Source organism: Trichomycterus rosablanca, chromosome 11 (assembly GCF_030014385.1).
Source record: "Trichomycterus rosablanca isolate fTriRos1 chromosome 11, fTriRos1.hap1, whole genome shotgun sequence".
NCBI classification, from domain to species: domain Eukaryota; kingdom Metazoa; phylum Chordata; class Actinopteri; order Siluriformes; family Trichomycteridae; genus Trichomycterus; species Trichomycterus rosablanca.
This window is the reverse complement of record NC_085998.1, coordinates 27138919-27155804: the sequence shown is the minus strand read 5'-3', so window position 1 is coordinate 27155804 and position 16886 is coordinate 27138919. Positions and strand designations below refer to the sequence as shown.

The window sequence follows — 16886 nt, the reverse complement described above, 5'->3', positions numbered from 1 at the left end:
TGCCTCCGCCAGCTTGCCTTCTGTCAGTGGTCATAATTTTATGCTTGTATATCGCTAAAGTATATGGACATCTAATCATAAGCTTTTTGATTATATTTAAAACCATTGGTATTGAGTTGTCAGTAAGATTTTGTAGTGTGTCTGTTAAAATTCATGCCAATTTAGTTAAAAGAGCATTTACAGGTCAGGCAGTGGTGTTGGATAAAAAGGCTTGGCCGACAATTGACATCCCAATTCCAAAAGCTTCATAAATGCCTGTAATCTTACTCTAGGCATAGCTACTGTAATCCCATAGTAATAGAATAAGTAGTAGAGGAAAGTTGAGAAGGAAAGATAAGGGAAGGGAAGATAAAAAGAGTGTTTTACTGGGTATTTCAGTATGCAGGAGCTCAGTCATGACAGAGCACAGCTGTATTTCAAATCAATATTGTCAGATCTGTCTAAAAATTGTTTTAAAGTAATGGATGAGAGCATGAGAAATGTGCATGTCTAGCTAAGTGTGACAATATGTAATCTTTAAAGATCTGTCTGTGTGTGTGTGTGTGTGTGTGTGCAGGTAGTAAGAGAGAAGCTGGTTTGCTACGCCACTGTAGGGCATCAGAGCGGGAAGGAACGTATCATGACTGTTGACGTCACATGCCGATTCATTGCACCAATCTTGGACATATCTCCTCAGCACCTTGACTTCTGTGTGAAAAAGGTGTGTGTGAATGTGTGTGAGTAAGAAAGAGAAACAGAGAGAGCGAATATTTGTTTATGACTGCTTTGTGCCTGATCCACTCATACCAGCACAACACACACTAACACACCACCACCATGTCATTGTCACTGCAGTGCTGAGAATGATCCACCACTTAAATAATACCTACTCTGTAGTGGTCCTGTGGGGGGTCCTGACCATTGAGGAACAGGGTGAAAGCAGGCTAAAAACGTATGTATATAAATAGATGGACTACAGTCAATAAAACTACAAAGTGCTTCTATATGGTAAGTGGAGCTGATAAAATGGACAGTGAGTGTAGAGGTGGTTTTAATGTTATAGCTAATCGGTGTATGTCTCCACTAGCCAAAAAGCTAGTTGTAGCCTAGTGTTTAAGGTTCTAGATTAGTAATCAGAAGGTTGCCTGTTTAAGCCCCACCACTATCAGGTTGCCACTGTTGGGCCCTTGAGCATGTCCCTTAACCTGCAATTGCTTACACTGTCACAATTGTAAGTTGGTTCTGCTAAGTGCTGTAAATGTAAATAATGCTAACGATTGATAGGGAAAACGAGTAACATTATTCTTTGATCTTCAAGTAATTGTTGCAAAGCTTTGGGACGAGTTTTGGGTCATTACCATGCTGCATAAATTGTTCTCCACAAAGATCCAAACTAGAGTGTTCAAGGATATAGCATTTCTCTTAAGTTTGGGGGTGTTCTCTTTCAGGTTGTTATTTAAGTGCAGATGCCTAACTCCAAGGTATGCAAAACAACCCTAGGCTTTATTAATTTAACCACCATGCATCACTGTTGTTATTGATCTTTTTACTGCCATAAATCTTAAGCTTGACATTATTAGTAAACAGGGCATTTTTTCAATCAAAGCATATTTAGACCCTTTATTTAATACTCTGTAGTAGCTTCTTTGTCAATACATCTGTAATTACATCTGTAATTACATTTACAATCGTTTGGTTATGTCGCTACATGCATTCTTAACTGCATTCTTGGATTTTGGCAGTTTATCCTATGGTTCATAGCAGACACTCTCAAGCTTTCTTAAGTGTTTGTAAACTGTCATCTTTAGGATTCCCCATAGATGTCCACTCTTACTCTTAGACATTTACATTTTCAGCATTTAGCAGACGCCTTTATCCAAAGCGATTTACAGTACTGTGACAGTATACAGTCTAAGCAATTGAGGGTTAAGGGCAACCTGGCAGTGATCCTTCTGATTACAAGTCCAGTATCTTAACCACTAGGCTACAATGTCCCTACAATGGTTTCTGGTTCCCTTTCAGTTTACATTTACATTTTTGGTATTTAGGAGACAATTTTATCCAAAGCGACTTACATTTGAGACGTATATAAGCTAAGCAATTGAGGGTTAAGGGCCTTGCTCAAGGGCCCATCAGTAGCAACCTTATATATACATGTGCATGGAAGGGTCTTCAGAGCTGGAGCCTATCCCAGCTCTCAATTGGTAAGAGAAACACCCTGGACAGGGTGCCAGTCCATCACAGTCACAGATTTTTGATATGGTTTTAATATGGGCTTTGTCTGGGCCTCCTAAGGACATTCAGAAACTTGCCCAAAGCCACCCCAGTCCTTCTTTGGCTGTATGAAAGTTGAGCTGTTGCACCAGTCTGAGTGTATGAGGCTTTTTCAATGATGTTCCTATATTTAGCTACATTTTCCCTCACATATTGACCTTCAGTTCTTACCTGTCTCCCTGACATCTTGCAGAGAAGCACCCCACAGTGTGTTTCACTGATCTGTTCCAAACTATAATTTGATCAAGGGGATCCACAAACGGTTCTTGGATCATACAGTATAAATTGTGGGCCTTTGCAAAAAACAGGCGTGTGCCTTTCCAATCTATGGTGGACTCCAATTGAATTGTAGACGCAACTTAAGAATACAGTCAAGCCGGAAAGTCTGCACAGCCCTTTCACCTTCTCCACGTTACAGACATTACATTACAGACTCATTCAATAATAGATTAAGTTAATTTTTTGCCTCAAACATCTACACACAATCACCAATAATTATGAAGTGAAAACAGGGTTTAGAAAATATGCAAATTTATTTTACTGAAAATAATTTACACTTGTTTTTGCCCATTCTTTTTGGCATGTCCTTGCAAGCTCTGTCAGGTTGGATGGAGAGCGTTGGTACACAGCCATTTTTTAGCTCCTTCCACAGATGCTGGATTGGAAGCGGGCTGTCATGTGCCTTTTACTAAGGAGTGGCTTCCGTCTGGCCAATCTACCATAAGGGCGTGATTTGTGGAGTGCTGCCTGGATGGTTGATCTTCTGATAGGTTCTCCCATCTCCACAAGGATACGCTGGAGCTCTGTCAGAGTGACCTTCGGGTTCCTGCTCACCTCCCTGGCCAAGGCCCCCAAGCAGTATCAGTGAAAACAAAATGCACATCAGCTCACTTTTGGGTGTCATATCAAAGGTGTGCAGACTTGTGTACATATGATATTTTACATTTAGATTTTTTATAAATTAGCACAAATGTCTAAAAAGCTGCTTTTACTTTGTCATTGTGGGTAATTTTGTGTAGAATTTTGTAACAAAAAAGAACTCAATCTATTATAGAATAAGTCTGTAATTTAATAAAATGTGGAGAAGGTGAAAGATGGATAGATAGATAGATAGATAGATAGATAGATAGATAGATAGATAGATAGATAGACAGACAGACAGACAGACAGACAGACAGACAGACAGACAGACAGACAGACAGACAGACAGACAGATACAGTGGGGTCAAAAAGTATTTAGTCAGCCACTGATTGTGCAAGTTCTCCTACTTAGAAAGATGAGAGAGGTAAAAATCCAGGAAATCACATTGTAGGATTTTTAAATAATTTATTTATAAATTATGGTGGAAAATAAGTATTTGGTCAATAACAAACAAGCAAGATTTCTGGCTCTCACAGACCTGTAACTTCTTCTTTAAGAAGCTCTTCTGTCCTCCACTCCTTACCTGTATTAATGGCACCTGTTTGACCTCGTTATCTGTATAAAAGACACCTGTCCACAGCCTCAAACAGTCAGACTCCAAACTCAACCATGGCCAAGACCAAAGAGCTGTCAAAGGACACCAGGAAGAAAATTGTAGACCTGCACCAGGCTGGGAAGAGTGAATCTACAATAGGCAAGCAGGTTGGTGTGAATAAATCAACTGTGGGAGCAATTGTAAGAAAATGGAAGACATACAAGACCATTGATAATCTCCCTTGGGGTCAAGATCTCATCCCGTGGGGTCAAAATGATCATGAGAACGGTGAGCAAAAATCCTAGAACTACACGGAGGGACCTGATGAATGACCTGCAGAGAGCTGGGACCAAAGTAACAAAGGCTACCATCAGTAACACACTACGCCGAGAGGGACTCAAATCCTGCAGTGCCAGGCGTGTCCCCCTGCTTAAGCCAGTACATGTCCAGGCCCGTCTGAAGTTTGCCAGAGAGCTTATGGATGATCCAGAAGAGGATTGGGAGAATATCATGTGGTCAGATGAAACCAAAATGAAACTTTTTGGTAAAAACTCAACTCGTCATGTTTGGAGGAAGAAGAAGAACCCAAGAACACCATACCTACTGTGAAGCATGGGGGTGGAAACATCATGCTTTGGGGCTGTTTTTCTGCAAAGGGGACAGGACGACTGATCCGTGTTAAGGGAAGAATGAACGAGGCCATGTATCATGAGATTTTAAGCCAAAAACTCCTTCCATCAGTGAGAGCATTGAAGATGGAACGTGGCTGGGTCTTCCAGCATGACAATGATCCCAAACACACCGCTCGGGCAACGAAGGAGTGGCTCCGTAAAAAGCATTTCAAGGTCCTGGAGTGGCCTAGCCAGTCTCCAGACCTCAACCCCATAGAAAATTTGTGGAGTCCGTGTTGCCAAGCGACAGCCCCAAAACATCACTGCTCTAGAGGAGATCTGCATGGAGGAATGGGCCAAAATACCAGCTACAGTGTGTGCAAACCTGGTGAAGACTTACAGGAAACGTTTGACCTCTGTCATTGCCAACAAAGGTTATGTTACAAAGTATTGAGTTGAACTTTTGTTATTGACCAAATACTTATTTTCCACCATAATTTTCTCATTTTTTCTCTCATAGTTGAAGTGTACCTATGATGAAAATTACAGACCTCTCTCATCTTTCTAAGTAGGAGAACCTGCACAATCAGTGGCTGACTAAATACTTTTTGACCCCACTGTAGACAGATAGGATCTGGATAAAAGCATCTACTAAATGCCAAAAAATGTAAATATAAATGTTACTAGAAGCCCATAACCAAGCTGAAGCTCTTTTATTTTTAACACATCATAAGAAGAATTTTATAGTTTTTTTAGAGAAACAATGAATGAGCCATTAAGAAGCCTGTAGACCTAAACAGAAAACAGGATGTTTTGGTGAAACATTTTTCATATGGTTGCCAGGAGCTGGAATCAACAGCACATTGACAGCACTTAATAAAAATAATAATCAATCATTGTATACGATCACTTCACTGAAAGATGAAAGATTGCTTTATCCATATAGTAATACAGTACTGAAAAGTAGGTTGCTCTCACAAAGGACTGTGCTCTTGTTTTGTGGTTTTTCTTGAACTTATCTGTTGTGTACAGACTACCACAATATTAATCATGAATTAGACAGTCTAGAATTGTAGTTTTGCATCACTGCTCATACAGCCCATCCAGCTCCTGCTGCAGTCAAGCAAAGATAAAAATTAGGCATTTCTACCTCATGTGGAACCATCTTCATTATAAAACGGATTTTTTTGTCAGAGCTATATCACTTTTATTATCTCTCTTTCTCACATACGACCACACACATACACAACCACTTCGATCTTCAAGTAATTGCTGCAAAACTTTGGAATGAGTTTTGGGTCATTACAATGCTACATAAATTGTTCTCCAAAGATCCAAACTAGAGTGTTCAAGGATATAGCATTCCTCTAAAGTTTAGGGGTATTCTCCTCCTTTTTCAGGTTGTTATTTAAGTGCAGATGCCTAACTCCAAGGTATGCAAAACAACCCTAGGCTTTATTAATTTAACCACCATGCATCACTGTTGTTTCGATCGGTCACTCTCATCTGATCTTTTTACTGCCATATATCTCAAGCTTGAAATTATTAGTAAACAGGGCATTTTAGACCCTTTATTTAATACTCTGTAGTAGCTTCTTTGGCTGCAATTAAATCTGCAATATTTGAGTTATGTCTCTGTATGTATTCTCAACTGCAGATTTGGATTTGGGCAGTTTATCCCATGGTTCATAGCAGATTCTCTCAAGCTCTATTAGATTGGATACTCATACACTTTCTAAACTGCTTATCCTAAACATGTGCGTGGAAGGGTCTTGAGAGCTGGTGCCTATCCCGACTCTTAATGGGTGAGAGAAATACCCTGGACAGGGTGCCAGTCCATCACAGTCATAGAAGTTTGATATGGTTTAAATATGGGCTTTGTATGGGCCTCCTAAGGACATTTAGAAACTTGCCCAAAGCCACCCCAGTCCTTCTTTGGCTGTATGAAACTTGAGCTGTTGGGGGAATTGAAAGGTAAGCTGCTCTCACAAAGGACTTTGCTCTTGTTTTGTGGTTTTACTTGTACTTTAATCAAATCTGTGGTTAACATCTGTTGTGTACAGACCATTACAATATTAATCATGAATTAGACAGTCTAGAATTGTAGTTTTGCATCACTGCTCATACAGCCCATCTCAGCTCCTGCTGCAGTCAAGCAAAGATAAAGATTAGGCATTTCTACCTCATGTGGAACCATCTTCATTATAAAACTGATTTTTTTTTGTCAGAGCTATATCACTTTTATTATCTCTTTTTCTCACATACGACCACACACATACACAACCACACATGCATTTCCTCCTGCTGTTTCCCCAATTTCAGCTTCAGCTAGAGTGATTTTTATAGATATGTACTGTGTTCTAACAGCTGCTTTCAGGGACCATGCCAGACAGCTTCTTCAGAACTCAGAATGCTAATTCGGCTGAATAACGTGCTTTTATCTGATCTGGTCGCTTTTGACTACAATTTGACAGCCCATACTAAATTTACAGACAAAATGTGCTTGTAGGCTGAAGGTCTAAAGCAATTAAAAAGAAGAAGAGGGGATAGGATGGCTAAAGAGCTCAGCGATTGTGTTGGAGAGACAGCAGAGGTTAAAATCTCGGTTTCTACAAATTGATGGCATCCTTACAAAAATAATAGCAATCTCAAAGATATTACTGCAGCCAGCCATGGGTAACAGACTATTAGATTCCATCTCTTGGGTAAGAATCACAGCATAAAGTCTTGATAGAACAGAATTACATTATTGGATTTATAATTGTAAAGCACCAGGGCAAAGCCGAACTGAAAGAATGGTCTAGACCAGAAATTCTTAAGCTTATATTACTCACAGCTAACACATACTGTATAACCACAATAGCTGCAGGTCTGACCTAAACACTGAAATGCTACCCACTGAGCCACTGTGCTGCCCTATAATTACAATCCTAAATCAGAAAAAAAGGGACAGTATGGAAAATGCAAATAAAATAAAAATGCAGTGTTCCTTACATTGACTTTGACTTTTATTTGATTGCAGACAGTTTGAACCCAAGATATTTCATGTTTTGTCTGCTCAACTTCATTTCATTTATTAATAAACACTTATTGGGACGAGGCCAATTTAGGGCTAGTAATGAGGTGAAAAAACTAAATAATGATGTGATTCCAAACAGGTGATGTCAACAGGTGATTGTAATCATGGTTTGGTACAAAAGCAGCATCCAGGAAAGGCTGAGTCTTTGATGAGCAAAGATGATCAGATGATCTCCAGTTTGTCAACAAATGCGTGAGAAAATGATTGAAATGTTTAAAAACAATGTACCTCAAAGAAAGATGAAAGGGATTTGCATATTTTTCCTCTACAGTGCATAATATCATTAAACCATTCAAGGAATCAGGAGGAATTTCAGTGCGTAAAGGCCAAGGGTGCAAGCTTAAGCTGACAGTTTGAACCCAAGATATTTCATGTTTTGTCTGCTCAACTTCATTTCATTAGTTAATATACCAAAATTCCTGCATTTCAGGCCTGCAACACCTTCCAAAAAAAGTTGGGACGGGGGCAATTTAGGGCTAGTAATGAGGTGAAAAAACTAAATAATGATTTTCAGGAGGAATTTCAGTGCGTAAAAGCCAAAGGTGCAAGCTTAAGCTGCATCAAGAACCGCCACTCAACAATAGCTGATATAACCACATGGGTGAGGGATTACTTTGGGAAACATTTGTCAAGCACTACAATACGGACATGCACAAATGCCACTTAAAACTTTACTGTGCAAAAAAGAAGCCTTATGTTAACCATGTCCAGAAGCGGCGTCCACTTCTCTGGGCTTGAAGGCATCTAGGATGGACCATCACACAGTGGAAACGTGTATTGTGGTCAGATGAATCAGCATTCCAGGTCTTCATGTGCTCCGGACCAAAGACAAAAAGGACCATCCAGACTTTTATCAGCAACAAGTCCAAAAGCCAGGGTCTGTCATGGTATGGGGCTGTGTCAGTGTCCTTGACAAAGGTCATTAACACTTCTGTGATGGCAGCATTAATGCAGAAAAGTACATTGAGATCTTAGAGCAACATATCCTTTCCAGGGACGTCCATGCATTTTTCAACAAGACAATGCAAAACCACCTGCTGCACACATTACAAAGACATGGCTGTGGAAGAAGAGGGTATGGGTCCTGACCTGTCCCCAATAGAGAAAATGTGGAGAATTTTGAAAGGAAAAATACGACAACGATGACCCCGTACTGTTACACATCTTAAGATGAAAAAAAATAAAAATAAAAGCTGAAACACTAAATCACTTGGTATCCTCGGTGCCACAACGTCTTTTAAGTGTGGCAACATTACAAAGTGGTAAATGCTTTACTGTCCCAACTCTTTTTGGAATGTGTTGCAGGCCTGAAATGCAGGAATGGATGTTTATTAATAAATGAAATGAAGTTGAGCAGATAGATAAAACATGAAATATCTCAGGTTCATCCTGTTTGCAGTGAAATAAAAGTCAAAGTAAATGTAGGAAACTGTGTTTTTTTTATTATTTGCATTTTCCAGGCTGTCCTAACTTTTTCTGATTTGGGGTTGTATATTAACAAATAAAATAAAGTTGAAATATCTGATATGATATAATAATATATTAAAATATCTTAAAAATACTTGACTGATTGACTCCAGTTTCTTTATCCTACAGGATTCTGGCATGTCGCTGGTGCCTCTGTACAGGAAGCTGTATCTGAAGAATGTTTCCACACTGGCCCTCTCTCTGGAGCTCACCTTGACTGAACCATTTGGGCTTTGTGACTTTGATGGTGATGAATCATTCACTACTTCAAAGGTACACTCTTCAAAAAGAGAGCTCTTTAATGGGCAGGGCTGGCTTAAAGTGAGATTACTCATACTGCTTTTTCACTGTTATTTGTGGTACAGCATGGTACGCTTACAAACCTGTGTTCTCACATCTGATAGTTTCTATTGCATTCTGACTCTTGCCCCTTTCTACCCATGTTCTTCATTTTATAATCATATGCTATATGATCAAAGGTTTGTGGACACCCTTTCTTTAAAAGACAGGACTTTTAAATGCTCTTTTGACTAATTGGGCATACATTAACACACTCTGCAAAAGAGCCAAATAAGGCAACCCAATATTACTGCCCATCATTTATGAATGGGATGTCCAACACGCCTATGGTCAGGTGTCCACATTCTTTTGGCCAAAATATGTATAAATGTTAGAAGTATTGCGTAACATTTAATAAAAACACCTCACTGGTTTGCTAAAATTACTATTATACTAAGCAGCACACTACATAATTATGACCTGGTAATGACCTGCTACCAGAGATGTTCACAAGTCACAAAATACGAGTCCGAGTCAAGTCACGAGTCTTTAGGCTAGAGTCCGAGTCAAGTCACGAGTCAATATAATATACACAAAACATAAATTGAAAATGTGGCGTAGAAATAAACTAATAATATGTAAGTTCATATAAAAAACAATGACAAATTAGCAACTGTATTTTGCTGTTTTACTTAGTGCCTTTACTTTCCTAATCATTGTGCAAATAAATGTAATTTCCGTAACAAGAAGGTACCAGTTAAAAGCTTACGTTTTGTTTTCATTGCAAAAAAAAGCATGTGATAATTAACAGCACAGCTGCCAAAATCCAAAACACAGCATAAAAAAAAAATCATAACCACTGCTTACCTTAGCTTATGTTCTTCCAGATGCTATTAAATTTATAACCGTGTGTCCCATTAGGAATATAATCCGTTATTTTGTAAATGTGCTTATGATTACAAACCTCCAAACTTTTCCCGGTTGTGAAGTAAAACACTTAACTTGTTAGAAAGCCAGTCAAGCATTTCATTGACACATCATCTGTGTGACGCAAACTGAATAAATGCAAATAACAGCATTTCTTACTAAAAATTAAAATCAGAAGGTTTGATTGGTTCAGAAAGCGGACCTTCAACCATTAGCGCCAATTCTGTAGGAGCGTTCCATTCACCCTAGTTTTTTCCTGTAAAGTGCACTACGTGGGGCTATCCACCATTTTAAGTGAGATTCCGATCCAAAGGTAACAAAAATGTTCAAATGAAGTGAACTTCAAACTGTGTAGGGAGTAAAGAGCGACGCTATATCACTACGCCGGAAGCTGGCTGTAACATTTACCCATTGCGTGCGTTGTGGGTTAACACGGCCAGAGCGTTATTAGAGAGCAGAAAATGACACGATCAGAATGATGTTGGACCGACGTTTCATTCATCTTTAATAAAAGGGACTCTTGTTGTTTACGAGAAATCTCTGCCTAGTACCAGGTATCTTGTAGACTTGTCTTGTGGAGCCCATGTCTTGGCAAGTCAGAGCATTTGTGTCAGCAAATTAGACAGGTGGTCCTAATGTTTTGGGCCATTACAATGATAACTTTCCAAAGTAAAAAAAATCCACACTCCATTAACTATAAATGATTACTTTCATCTGACACATATAACACATGACTATGGTGAAGACACTACTGATGCATACAACTAAAGAATAATAAATTCACTTTTGTTATAATCACAACTAAATTTAGACATTTATGGTTTAGTCTGGGTTTTTTGTCAGATTTTAATTGATGTTTTGTCAGTTTTCTCAAAATCTCAAAATGTAACGAATTTGGGCTGGACTTGACACCTCTTGTCAAGTCCAGCCCAAATTCGTTACATTTAGAGATTTTGAGAAAACTGACAAAACATCAATTTTTTGGACGCACTCGCAGAGATGATAAGAAAACCTTTAATAATAACAAAAGACAAGACAAGGGTACACAAGACAAAACATACTAACACAAACACAGGAACTAAGATAAATGCTAAGCTAACCGCTAACACTAATTGCTAAGCTAAACACATAAAACAGGAAACCTATGGTAACTTAAATGCTAATGCTAATCACTAAGCTAAATGCTAATCTAAACATACAATGAACCTAACTAAAGCTAAACTAAATGCTAATGCCAAACACACATGAACAAATCTAAGCATGGACTAACAAGACAAGAGCATGGCAGAGCATACCAAACCAAACCAGCCAAAATCAAAATAGTCTCCCCTGTTGAATCCACAGCTGCTAAACAAGGTGCAGCTGTGTATAATTGGATGTGGACCAATCATGACGAGAGGGCTAAAAACAAACATTTCAAAACATGTGCTCCTGGAGAGGCGGGCGTGGCATGTACACATAGGTCTGGGAGCACACAGAAGCAGGATTTGTGACACAAAACTGTCACTGCCTTCTTTAGAAGGAAATTGCTTCTACGTTCCTTTAATTTTGTTCATTCTGTACTAGAAACTCTCTAACATACACTATATGACCAGTGGGGATCTGACCAAATGTATCCAACACTTGTCTGGGATTTGTCCAATGGAATAAACAGTTTTGCCAAAATCTTAGGAGATCCAACCACTAGTATGTATATATAAGATAAACACTTTATGACCAATTGTGTGTGGCCATCTGAGCATACATTTGTTGGACATCATATTTCAGAACCATGGTCATTAAAATGAGGTTGCCCCCTCCAGAAATATCCTCCACTCTTCTGGAAAATGGTTTTCCACAAGATTTTGGAGTGTCAAAAGCATTTGTAAGGTCAGGCACTGATGCTGGACGAGAAGCCTGGCTGTTGATTTATATTTTAATTCATAACAAAGGTGTTCAGTAGAGTTGAGTTTAAAACTCTGTGTAGGCCACTGGAGTTCCTCAACATCAAACTCATTTAATTATGTGTTTATGGACCTTACTTAGCCACAGTCATGCTGAAACAGGAATGGATCTTTCCCAACTTGAAAGCATATTATTTATCTTTATATAACTGATTTTTACAACAAGCATTGCATGGGAGTGGTGTTGAGTTTTAAAGATGTTGAGTTTTGAGGTATTTTTTCCAAAAACGGATGTATGGGGAAACCTGTTAATGCATTCCATGGTCCCGGGGAACTGCATATATTTTAGGCTAATGTAAAATAATGGGCTTGTTTTTGACATTTACATACATAAAATAACACAAATATAATATTAAAAAAAACTGACATACAATTAAAAACAGTTTAAAAACAATATAAAAATACAATTAAACCTGCACTTTACCTTTACTTCTTTATTGTTTCCTTACGCTTCTTAATTGTGGAGATGCTGGATCTTGGAATACCATATTTCTTAGTGAGCTCACATGACAAAGTGACAAAACCGCTTTTGCTCTGGCTGTACCGTTATTTCCTATTAAGCGTGCCAATGCACAAAGCTTAACGTGACTTACTGCACTAAAACAACGAGCGAGGAATTTAATTAGTGGGAAGAACTTATGAGCAGTAATAATTAAGAGAAGTTTAGTGTTCCTGTTTTTTTTAATACACTAAGTCACATTAAGTTTTTTTTTACAATAAGCATTTTAGACTCTCACAGTTTCTCAGAACCTACAGCTATAACACAAGTTTAAAAGTGAAACAGTGAGGAAAATCCAGCTAAACACAGATACATGTGGACGCTTTCAGAGTGGATTGGACGGTTATTCCACACAAATGCAGATTCGTCTCAAACCAAGCGCTGAACAAAGCGGCGGTTCATTGTTAATTTGAAATTAAATTAATTAATTTTAAAAAATGAAGCATTAGTAAGTATTTCTGTCTCATTTCTCTGTCTCATGTTTTGTGTGTATAGAGTCTAGTGATTGGTGTGGGTGCCAAAGCAGAGCTGTGGGTGCGCTTCGACCCCTCGTACCGACAGGAGCCAGTAAGCCACGTGGTTGATGAAGTGCTGGAGGTGTGCTATAGTGGCCATCCTCAGCGGGATACCGTGGCTCTACGGGGTGAGGTGCACTATCCCAACCTGCACTTCTCCAGTAGCGTGCTGGACTTTGGCTGCATCCTTAATCACACAGAGGCCCAACGCCAGATTACCATGACTAACTGCAGCCCACTGCCTGTCTACTACCACTGGACCTTCCTGGTGGACCAGCAACAGCACCACGTCAGGTACTGGGAAATTCAAAATACTTGTAAAGAGTGTGTCGAGCTTGGATTGCTGCTAGTTTGTTAGTATGTGATTAGTGTAGATGGGTGGGCACTTAGGCATGCAGCTGTTTTTAGGGTTTGATTGGACAAGGTGACACCCAGAAGGTTGACCATAAAAAAACAAATCTCACCTGATGCGGAATGAATTGGGTTGTGTCTGCTGCTGCAGCTACGAGCAGTTTTTACCTTGCAGAGGGAGCATTAATCAGGGTAAAAGTTTTAAAATATATTTCTTTAAATTATACAACTAATCACCAACAAAACCGTTAATGAACTCAAGTTTAAATGTGTTTACAGCTCAACCTTAATCTCTGGATTTCTGGACTCTCTAGGTATCTGACATAGCAATCACCAACATTTGTCCATATTGGCTTTTTTCCAGCTAAGCATTTTTTTTCTTATTGAATATTTAATAAATATTTGTAAATTTGACTTATGCTGGGCGGCACGGTGGCTCGGTGGGTAGCACTGTCGCCTCACAGCAAGAAGGTCCTGGGTTCGATCCCCAGGTGGGCGGTCCGGGTTCCTTCTATGTGAAGTTTGCATGTTCTCCCCGTGTCTGCAAGGGTTTCCTCGGCAGTCCAAAAACATGCTGTCAGGTTTGTTGGAGACACTGAATTGCCCTATAGGTGAATGGGTGTGTGTATGTGTGTCTGCCCTGCGATGGACTGGCACCCCGTCCAGGGTGTTACTGTGTGCCTTGCACCAATTGAAAAGCAGGTCTATGCAATATTTCATTCATTGTTAGTTACAATAGCATCTGTTGGAGCTTAACATTAAGGGTCTGTCTGAAAACCTAATAAGCTGCCTTGCTGCCTGCCTAGGCAGCTGCCTTAGTAGAGAGGATTCTAAGAAGGCATTGAACTCTTTAGGCAGATTATTTAGACGGCCTACTTAGACAGCGATTACAGAGATCACGTCCATCCAGTTTTCGCTTACTAATGTCTAGTCCACACTACACAGTTTTTGCCCTGACTTTCGCTCGCCGACAGGTCACCGCTATAGATGTGGCAGCGTGGAAGCAACTTGGTGTTCACTCGGGGATTGAAAATCGCTATGTGTGAACTCTTCAATGACTCGATCTGAGCGGCTCAATTCAAAAACAATATACAGTGGTGTTCAAAAAAATAGCAGTCCAACACCATTAACCTGATAAATCACTGTTTTTAGTAGAAGTGATATTTCTACATGGCAAATAATTTACTTGAAAGTGTAGTAGAGTAATGAAAACAAAGCAAACCCAACAATTAGGACATGCATGCCAATCATTCTGAGTAATCGAAGCATTGATTGAAAGTAGGTTGTTCAAAATAATAGCAGTAAGGAGTTCAGTTGGTGAAGTCATTCATTCTGCAGAAGAACGGGTGTCAATTTTGGCCCTTATTTAATGTAGGAGGGTGGCAAATGTTGCACAGGTTGATCATAGCACATTTCCTTATGAAATACTGGGTAAAATGAGTTGTTCCAGACATTGTTCTGATGAACAGTGTACTTTGATTAAAAAGTTGATTGTAGAGGGAAAAAACATACAGAGAAGTGCAGCAAATTATTGGCTGCTCATCTAAAATGATCTCAAATGCCTTGAAGTGAAAACCAAAACCTGAAAGATGCAGAAGGAAGCGTGGAACTACTGTTCGAATGCATCGAAGAATAGCCAAAATGGCAAAGGCTCAGCCAGTGATCACCTCCAGAAAGATCAAGGAACATCTGAAGTTACCAGTGAGTACAGAAGATGATTAAGTGAAGCCAATTTACCAGCAAGAACTCCTTGCAAAGTCCCGTTGTTAAGAAACAGACGTCCTGAATGGGTTAACATTTGCCAAGGAACACATTGACTGGTCCAAAGAGAAATGGCTCAACATTTTGTGGACTGGTGAAAGCAAAATTGTTCTTTTTAGGTCTAGTGGCCGTAGACAGTATGTCAGAAGACCCCTGAGCACTGAATTCAAGCTAAAGTTCACTGTGAAGACAGTAAAGCATGGTGGTACAAAATTATGATATGGGATGTTTTTCATACCATGGTGTTACACCTATTTATCGCATACGAGGGATCATGGATCAATTTAAATATATCAGAATACTTGAGGAGATCATGTTGCCCTATGTCGAAGAAGAAATGTCCTTAAAATGGGTGTTTCAACATGACAATGACCCAAAACATCTTGGTTACAGACAAACAAGACTGAGGTAATAGAGTGGCCAGCCCAATCCCCTCACTTCAATCCCATAGAGAACTTCTGACATCTGAAATGCGTTCTTTTGAGGCAAAACCCAAAATTGCGGAACTGTGGAATGTAGTCTAATCATCCTGGACTGGAATACCTGTTCAGAGGTGCCAGAAGTTGGTCGACTCTATGCAACACAGATCTCGGAAATGCCACTAAATATTAGTTCAGTAATTCAAAGTAAAGTGAAACCTCAAACATTTATTATGTTATACATACATTTTTTGAGTTTTTAAAGAAAAATGCTGCACTGCTATTTTTTTGAACAACCTAATATTCATATTTCTTAATTTTCTGTAAATGATTAACACAAACTGGCTAAATTTAGTTAATGTTTTGATTTAGAATTAAAAGTGTAGTATTTTCAGTGCATTTGCATTTATGGAAATAAAAGTCATTATAATGATTTTGTGCTTTGGGCGGCACGGTGGCTTAGTGGGTAGCACTGTCGCCTCACAACAAGAAGGTCCTGGGTTCAATCCCCAGGTGGGGCGGTCCGGGTCCTTTCTGTGCGGAGTTTGCATGTTCTCCCCGTGTCCGCGTGGGTTTCCTCCGGGTACTCCGGTTTCCTCCCACAGTCCAAAAAAACATGCCACCAGGTTAATTGGAAACACTGAATTGTCCTATAGATACCTAGTCGCTAGATGCACTACTGCATTGTAGTGCCGGTCCCAAGCCCGGATAAATTAGGGAGGGTTGTGTCAGGAAGGGCATCCGGCGTAAAAATTGTGCCAAATCAATGAGCGATCATGAGGATGACTCGCTGTGGCGACCCCTGAAAAAGGGAAAAAGCCGAAAGAAGAAGAAGAAGAAGATAATGATTTTGTGCTTTATTTGCTTTTTTAAAATCAACAGCCAATCGTTGTTCAGCCACCCTAGTCGGAAAGGCAGAGCTGAGATTCGATACGATGTTTTTGAAACCCCAACTCTGGTGAGCTAGCGTACTTTACCGCTGCGCCACCTGAGCGGCAAATCAAAAACAATATTTAGCATGTTAAATATCTGGACCTGTCGACGACTCAAAATCATGTAGTGTGAAAAGTGTTGCAGTCAGGATGTGATTGTTATGATCACAAAATACGGAAACTCAGGGGAGCAGTTGTAAATATGCATCGGCACACACAAGCTTTATAGTACTTGTGACCTTATTGTCTACGCCAAACCATAACCACGCTGCATTGCAAAAAATATTTATTTGACCACCAACTTTCACTACAGAACAGACAATCCCTGCTGGCCACGTAGCCAAATCCACTACTACAGATTCATTTGGTTTTCCTACTTCCAAATGGGGTGCA

At 39.5% G+C, this 16886-nt stretch overlaps 1 protein-coding gene across 1 annotated transcript in view; it reads left to right on the top strand.

The window, feature by feature from the left end:
• Positions 1-16886, top strand: part of hydin (HYDIN axonemal central pair apparatus protein) — a 262192-nt gene that overhangs the window by 114414 nt on the left and 130892 nt on the right. Inside the window, exons 21-23 of the mRNA XM_063004123.1 lie at positions 557-700; positions 8997-9140; positions 13011-13324. Coding sequence (XP_062860193.1) covers positions 557-700; positions 8997-9140; positions 13011-13324 — 602 coding nt within the window. The remainder of the gene's footprint in view (positions 1-556; positions 701-8996; positions 9141-13010; positions 13325-16886) is intronic.